The sequence below is a fragment of the Coprinopsis cinerea genome, assembly GCF_000182895.1.
Source record: "Coprinopsis cinerea okayama7#130 chromosome 4 map unlocalized cont3.4, whole genome shotgun sequence".
Classification (NCBI taxonomy): domain Eukaryota; kingdom Fungi; phylum Basidiomycota; class Agaricomycetes; order Agaricales; family Psathyrellaceae; genus Coprinopsis; species Coprinopsis cinerea.
Window position 1 is genome coordinate 694,969 of NW_003307541.1, and position 8,313 is coordinate 703,281.

The window sequence follows — 8,313 nt, forward strand, 5'->3', positions numbered from 1 at the left end:
AGGAAAAAGAGTTGAACGATTCTATGAGCAAGGTGACGAAACTACGAAACGAGTAACGTGTGAGACGAAGAGACAAAAGTTTTCGAAATTAAGTAGACGTAAGGGAGTCGAAAGTAAAATACGAACACATAAATAGCAAAAAATACCCATAGGAAATGTGCAGTAGTAATGACGAATGTGCAAGAATACAAAACGATGTCGATGAGCGATGGATGAGTAGGCAGGGATAATCGATAACAATAGACGAACTTCGAAAGATGTAATGTAATAACGCAATACTTGATCTACCTTGTGGATGATCGATGAGACTATGAACCGATTGAAGTCAGAAGGAGTGAATAGCAGAAAGAGCGGAAACGCAGAACGATAGAAGGAAGGATGGATGGATGGATGGATGGATCCACGTCGAACGCCAACCAGGACGTCCACGCGCACCCATATTCTAAAAAGCATTCGAAAAACCCAAATAAAAACCGAGAAGCCAGAGCGAGACGATCAAGTCCAATCGAACAGCAACACGCCCCATGGCATCCAACGTACCACAACACGCCCCACGGCATCCAACGCACCACAACACACACAACCATCCAACGTACCACAACCAAACACCCTACACTCCTACGCACCCTCCTCATCCACCTTCCCCAACGACGACACGTGGAAACGGGGCGAGCTCGGCGCACTCATACCTCCCATCTGCCCATACGCAGACGAGGAGGCCAGCTCCCTCGCTTTACCGTACGGCGAGGGAGGGGCGGTCAAGGATCCTTTACCGTACGGCGAAGGTGGGGCGGGGGAAGGGGCGTAAGGCGAGGGAGGAGCAGGTGCATAAGGCGAAGACGGTGCAGGCGCGTAAGGCGAAGGCGGTGCTCCCTGCGTATACGAAGAAGACCCATACCCATGCGGCGAAGCGGGAGGAGCACCGTGACCATACGGCGAAGGGGGAACACCCAACCCAGCACTCTTCGCTCCCCTCACCCCACCACCACCACCGCCATACCCAAACGAGGAGTGACCGAATGTAGAGGAACAAGCGGACGTGGGCGAGCTAGGAGCGCTGGCGTACTCCCTCGTATATCCGCTGGCCCTAGCATCGTGTTCCCTCGTAACCCCACCCCTAGGATCATACCCAACATTCACACTCGTCGTCGTCACCGTCGACGTGACCTGCACCGTCAACGCCGGGTCGCGTTTGAACTTGAATTTAGGTCTAGGAATCGAGCTGCGGTGCTTCGTATTCGGTGAGTTGGTGGTGCTTTGTTTCGTATTCGAGGAGCTAGCGCTTTGTTTCGTATTCGTTGAGTTGGTGCTACTTGTGCCTTGGTTGGCGTAGTTCGGCGAGACAGAGCGTTTAGAGTTCGGCGTAGTAGGTGTAAGAGGCGGCGTGCTCGTCGGCGTCGGAGCTAGCGAATGGGAGGTCGACAACCCCGGCGTCGACGTCGACGGTGAGTACGAAGATGTAGGCGAATTGGAAGCCGAGGAATTGGATTTGAAGTACCCCAGAATCACTACAAAGCACAAATCCATGGGTTAGTTTTTTCGATCGAGAATGAGAACGAGTTGACCCGTGACGAATGGGAACAAAAAATACGCAGAGAAAGAGGAGCACAAAGAAAAGAGAGAGAAGCACAATTGCAAAGGAAGGAGAAGAGAATAGCACAAATAAAAAGAAAATACACGCACAACTACCAAGCTTCGACCCCCTCTTCTTCGGTTTCCCACCCTTGCCAGCACTCTGAAGACCAGCAGCGATACCCCCCGCAATTCCCTCCGCAACACTCTTGCGATTCGCCGCACCGCCGAGGAAACCGACGGCGTTGCCGATACCTTTGTCTCGAGGAGTAGGTCGTGCTTGGCTCGCGGAGACTCCTCCTCCTGCTTCAGAGACACCTACTCCTCCAGACACGCTTCCAGAGGAACTGACGCCGTTACCAGCAGACGGTCCAACGCTGTTACCCACAGGCCCCCCACCGCCCCCTCCAATCCCCCCACCCTCCGTCTCAAAAATATTGTTAAACGTCCCGTAGCGGATGAGCGCGCCCACGGTTTGGGGTTGGTCTTTCTCTTTAATTTCTTCCAACTCCTTCTCGTGCACGTCTCCACTCTCATTAATGCCCTTCAACTCGCACTGCTCATCCTCCAAGTCCTTTCCGTGTACTCCACCCAGCTCTTTCACGCGTTCCTCATCCACCACGTTCGATGGGCCGTCGCTAACCTGATGCACGCGATCGCCGTCCTCTCTTTGACCGACGATGGCTTGGTCTTGGTCTTGGTCTTGGGCAGGAGCCTGCGGTGGGCCCCGTTTCGGTTTCTTCGGGCTTGGAATGAGGACTGCCGAGGGGGGAGGAATGACGGGCGGGAGGGGAGAGGGTGGTGGGATGACGATCGGAAGAGGAGAGGGTGGTGGGATGACTATCGGAAGAGGAGAGGGTGGTGGGATGACTATCGGAAGAGGAGAGGGTGGTGGGATGACTGGTGGAAGAGGGAGGGGAGTGGTGGTACACGTATCCGTATACGTATATGGGAGTTCAGATTCTGCAGGGGAGGTACCGGACTCGATATCCGCTTCGGTCCCTGGAGCCTGGGCAGGAGATTCGGTCATGGGAGGCATCGATGGATTGTTATTATAGGGCAGGTCGGACTCGACTGGAGGTGTAGACGTAGAAATAGACCTAGACGTAGACACGGTAGGATCCGACTCTGGAGGCGAAGATGTTGTTGTATAGGGAAGGTCGGACGTATCCTCCGCATCAGACGTCCCGGAAAGGTCGAGCGTGGTACCAGCCATATGCGAAAGTTCCAGCTGAGGCGGTAGCTCCAGCCGAGGCGGCGCAACCTCGCCTCCCTCGCAAGTACCCACATCCATATCCACATCCGCATCCACATCCCCATCCGCAACTTGTACCTTCCGGCTCGCACCCATCTCCCCATGGCCAACTTGCACTCGAGGGCTCGCATCACCACGACTCCCATCCACTCCAGCAGATCCAGATTCCTCAGACCGAGGAAGATCAATCTCGAAAGGAAGACCAGCCTCGAGAGGCGGGAGCTCAACCTGGATCAACAGCGATTCAGAGGGAGGACGTTCGGGTTTGCTGTTAGCGCCCTCACGGGTGTATGCGACTCCCGACGAGGCAAGAGGTTCCGACTCAGGGACTTCTGACTGGGCGTGGGGGTGTTCCGATTGAGAAGGGGATGGCGATGGAGCGATAGGGCCAGCAGGGGAAAGGTCGGACTGAAGAGGCTCTTCCGAGTGAACGTGGTGTTCAGCGCGCACAGGCGAGAACTGGGCATAAGCGTCGACGATATCCATAGTCGGACAGGCATACGGGAGGTAGTCGGACGACTCTGCAACAAGCCCAGACGCAGACTCGGACTCGACGTGCATGCCAGATTCGCCCGGGGGGAGCTCGGACTCGACGAGGAGCTCGTTCGTGCCCAGGCGCTGAGACGAATCCGGGAGCTCGCACGAGTCCCTGGGGACAGCCTCAACCGTGGCGGCAGTCCCGTTAATGAACCCAGTCGCGTCGGTGAGCCCAGACGAATCTGTGAGGGTAAACTCGACGGGAGGACGAGCAGGCGAGGAATCCTCGAGGGCAAGCTCCGGCGGAACCGACGTCGCCTTGGGCGCCTTCAATGCCGATTTGAGAGGTGTGACTAGCGCTGAACTCGTGCGTGGCGAGACTAGGGGTTTAGGGACTCCCGTCGAAGTGAGCGGCTCCGATACAGGCGACGCAGCCGAGAGCGTCGTATGTGTCGGCTTCAACGCTCTCGTCGATTGGGCCCCACCGGTACCTCCAAGCCTCGTCGACTGCGAACGCATAGGTAACCCCGAAGGAACCGCTACAGTGCGTATATGCGTCGGCGTGGACATCTTCCTCAGACGCCGGTCTTGGTGCTCGGTGTAGCGTTGTTGGGCGTAGTGGTTGTTGTAGTGTTGGTTGTCGTACTCCTGCTGGTGGTGCTGGAGATGGCCCTGATGCTGCTGCTGGACGTAACCTTGGTGCTGCTGGGCGAGGTGCTGTTGTTGAGTGTACTGGTTATCCACTTCACCCGACGCAGAAAGCGACGCAGACCCGATACTCGTCTGACTCGAATTCGTAGACGTCGTGAACGTGATCTGGTGCGCGGGTGCACTGGCTAGGTACCCGCCTACACGGTTTGGTTTCTCCACGCCTAACCTCTTCTCCCCTCCTCGTCCTCCTCCCACTCCTACTGCATTCCCTTTCGCACCCACCACGACGGTACCAGCACCAGCACCAGGAATACTGTTCTTGGGCTTAACAAACGCCGGGGCAAACGTCGACGTCGGGTCCCAAGAATCCGGTACCTGCCCCTCCCCATTCTCCTCCTTTGGCTTCGCCTTGGAGTCAGGTAGACCAGGCACACCGTCCAAATCGAAGAACCCCGATATCGGTCTTCGTTTACCACTACCACCACCCCTACTTGGAGCTGGTAGAGCTTTTCGGCCAGCCGTAGCGGATTTACCTCCCGCTAGCGGGGAGGACTTGAGTGACTGCTGAATGGCGTTCAAGTTGAATGGGATGTTGAAGGGGACGTTTAAGGAAGAGGAGGTGGTGGTGGAAGAGGAAGTGGATGGACGGAGGTGCGAGTGTGAACGGGATTGTCGGAGGTGTGTCAATCGCGGGACGGTGAATTTTGGTTTGGAGGGTGTGGGAGGGTTGGAGGGGGCGGTGGAGGTGTTGGGACGGGCCATGGTCGGTTAGGTTACCGGCTAGTATTGAGTGGAAGCTGGTATTGAGTGGAAGGAAGGGCAAAAGTTGACTATTGTCGCTTGAAAAACGTCGAAGGGACTGGTGAGACTAACACTGACAGTGAGACCGAGACCCCAGGCACGCAGGCCACAGAACCCAATCCCAAGCGAGGGGGTGTTGCTTTGTTCTCCTTCTCGAGCAGTTCTTTAGTGTCGTGCGGGGTAAAATAGAATCCGACTTTAAGGTTCTAAAAATAGAACAAGGTGAAGGGAGGAAAGGGAGGGAGGTGTGGGTGGGGTGACGGTGAGGATCGGTGGCTAGAGGTGTCGGTGGCGTCGTCGTCGCTGAGAGCTGTCTTAACCTAAGGAAAGAACCTGTGTCAGTGCGTTGAAGCCATGCAGAGAGCACAGTGGACTTACGAGTCGAGTAAGGCACGGACGATGGGGAAGAAGCTGTTCTCTCCGTCGTCGGCGGACCTACGACGAAGCTTCTTCCGTACCTGGGACGAGCTTCTGTCCGAGAAGCCCACCTAGCAAGCGACTGCCTCGTCACAGTTCCCGTCAAGTCGGGTTACACTTCTCGTCAAGTCCGCGTCGCGTCAGCGTCGCAAATCCAGCGAGTGCCTGCAAAGTATGTGAACTGTCAACAGGAGGCGGTGGTGGGTGGACGATGGTGGTTGGCGGGTGGATTGTGGTGACGTCGACTTTGTTGCGTTGCGTTGCGTGTCGGGGCGCACACAAACAGAGACAGTGCCAGCAATGTTAAGTATACTTATGCAGAAGTCCCGGAAAGCGGTCAATGTCAAAAGTATTGTTCACAGTCAATGTCCCACCCCACCATCATCAATTCATCTTGCAGGGGGCAAGCGAAGCGAGCTAGCCGCAGCGACAAGCCAGGGTCCATCCAATACAATTGGTCGAACCGAAAAACAAATAACACGCCTGTTACAATGAATCATTATTGGGTTCTGGGTCCAGGCGGGCGCGTATGAAGTGTCGGACGTCGAGCAAGTCAAAGAACGTCAAGGGGAACATGAATGCGGGAGGAAAGCTCTACAAAAATAAATAAGCAACTCGGCCTGTATGTAAAGATGACGAAATGCTTCAATGCTACCCAACTCTAAAAGAAAAGAAAAAGTATTCGTCAGCACCGAGAGTCGAATTAACGACTTGCGAAAACTCGGAACACACGCGGAAGCCAAAAGTGTGCCAAACACTGTAGTGGCTGTGCATCCATTACGCGAGGGTGGGCATCATCCCCAAAGGAAATCGAGTGACGATTTTTGTTTTTTTGAGCTGTCACTCAACTCTTCCCTTCACCACCAACTCCTTCCTTCCTTTCGTCCTCCCTCCGTTTTTACACAATGGCCTCGCTCGTTTCTACTCGATTGGCTGGTCGTAGACTGGTGAGTAGTACAGTTACAGGGTTGGAGGAGTAGAGATGAGGCGGAAAAAGCTTCCGATTGGCCACGTCGAGCAACTGGATGCGTTCATACGGGTAGACGGGACACCGGATTTTTCACGAGGAACTCCTCAAACGCCTCCCTCTCCTCCATCCATTCTCCCTTTGGTTAAGACCAGCGCTAACCCAAACCCCTCTCCTCCACCAGACAACCCTCCCGCGCAACCTCCAACTGCGCCGCGGCTTCAGCGTCAAAACCACCGCCGACACGACCCAGCTCACGGGCAAACCCTCGGACCCCGCCACCGAGCCCTACACCCTCCGCCTCCACGAAGACTCGTTCAAGACGTACAAATGCGACGCGCCCTCGCTCGACGTGTCCATCACCAAGAGCGAGCTCCTCCAGATGTACTCGGAGATGCAGGTCATGAGGCGGATGGAGATGGCCAGCGATGCGCTGTACAAGGCTAAGCTTATTCGTGGGTTCTGCCATTTGGCTACTGGTCAGGTAAGCTTTCGGTTTCTCGTGTCTGCGAGTTGGGTGGTTGGTTCGTTGGGGAGGAGGGCGAGGGGTAGGCATCGACCCCGAGTCTACCCGTCCCAGGGTCCACCCACCTAGCCGACCGACCACCGACCACCAGCCACACCCTCATCTACCTCGTTCCCCGTACTAATCAACCCACCCTCGTCCACAGGAAGCAGTCTCCGTCGGCCTCGAGCACGGCATCAAAAAAGACGACCGCGTCATCACCGGCTACCGCTGCCACCCCTTCGCCGTCCTCCGTGGGGGCACCGTCGAGGGCGTCATCGCCGAGCTGCTCGGTCGCCAAGCAGGCATGTCCCACGGCAAGGGCGGCTCCATGCACATCTTCACCCCCACCTTCTTCGGCGGCAACGGTATCGTCGGTGCCCAGGTCCCCGTCGGCGCCGGCGCTGCGTTCGCGCAAAAGTACAAGGGCGAGAAGCACTGCACGTTTGCGCTGTATGGCGATGGTGCGAGCAACCAGGGTCAGGTGTTTGAGGCGTTTAATATGGCCAAGTTGTGGAACTTGCCGTGTGTGTTTGTGTGTGAGAATAATAAGTATGGGATGGGCACGTCGGCGGAGAGGTCGTCGTCGAATACGGAGTATTATACGAGGGGTGATAAGATTCCTGGTATCCAGGTGCGTACTTCCGTAGTTTGTTCGACGTATGGGGGACTGACGGGTGTTTGGTCTGACAGGTCAACGGCATGGATATCATCGCTACCAAGCAGGCTGTCGAGTACGCTCGCAACTGGACCGTCAACGACGACAAGGGTCCTCTCATCCTCGAATTCATAACCTACCGCTACGGTGGTCACTCGTGCGTACCCCTTTCCTCCCCTATCTCCTATCTCGTATTACCGTCCGACCGATGTACTGACGTCACGGCGCTCCTTTGTTGTGGTAAATAGGATGTCCGACCCTGGTACCACCTACCGCACTCGTGAGGAAGTCCAGAGGATGCGAAGCACCCAGGATCCTATCCGTGGTTTGCAGAGGTACCTCGAGGAGTGGGGTGTTGCTACTGAGCAGGAGCTCAAGGTGCGTTCGCATTCCTACCCCGCGCTCTCCCTTTTTGTTTTCGCTACCCCTCTTCGTGCCATCCCTCTCCTACTCTCCTGCCCTTCTACATGCCCGTAGCTTTATACCTGATCCCTTCAACCCTCTCTACGAGCACGGAATACTGACTGACCCCCCTCTCTCGTGCAGGCCCTCGACAAGGACGCCAAGGCTGTGGTCGACAAGGCTGTTGAGATCGCCAAGGCCTCGCCCGAGCCCGAGATCAAGGATTTGTGGACTGATATTTACTACAAGGGTACTGAGCCTCCGTTCATGCGTGGGCGGGAGAGGGAGGAGGTTCATTACTACTAAGCGGGTTCGCGAGCGAGGGTTCGGTACTACTGTGTGTAAGTGGTTCGAGCTCGCGAGGGTTGAACCGCGTGTAGTGGTATAGTCCTCGTGTGGTAGTAGTCGCCCCTCGTTGAGGGAGTGTGGTGGTCGCATTCGTTACGACGTCGGTCGCTGGTGGTTGATGAAATTTCTTAGACTTTTTAGACTCTTTCTTTCGTATTTCGTTTTGTTTATGCCTTGAGACGTATATATCCTACGTGCACGCACACATCGTTTTTTTACCATACAGTTATACATCGCTGATAAAAACATTGTGGTGGTTC

The 8,313-nt window shown here is 55.7% G+C and overlaps 2 protein-coding genes across 2 annotated transcripts; one reads left to right on the forward strand and one right to left on the reverse strand.

The window, feature by feature from the left end:
• Positions 1-618: 618 nt before the first annotated feature.
• On the reverse strand, positions 619-4,717 carry CC1G_09081 (hypothetical protein; the record flags this gene model as incomplete). The annotated part of the gene is made up of 2 exons (XM_001838401.1): positions 619-1,508; positions 1,684-4,717. The coding sequence occupies 2 exons, from the start codon at positions 4,715-4,717 to the stop codon at positions 619-621; spliced, it is 3,924 nt and encodes a 1,307-aa protein (XP_001838453.1).
• Positions 4,718-6,016: 1,299 nt separating this feature from the next.
• On the forward strand, positions 6,017-8,313 carry CC1G_09082 (pyruvate dehydrogenase e1 component alpha subunit). The gene is made up of 6 exons (XM_001838402.2): positions 6,017-6,120; positions 6,325-6,624; positions 6,812-7,279; positions 7,339-7,460; positions 7,552-7,681; positions 7,850-8,313. The coding sequence occupies exons 1-6, from the start codon at positions 6,079-6,081 to the stop codon at positions 8,009-8,011; spliced, it is 1,224 nt and encodes a 407-aa protein (XP_001838454.1). The 5' UTR covers positions 6,017-6,078; the 3' UTR covers positions 8,012-8,313.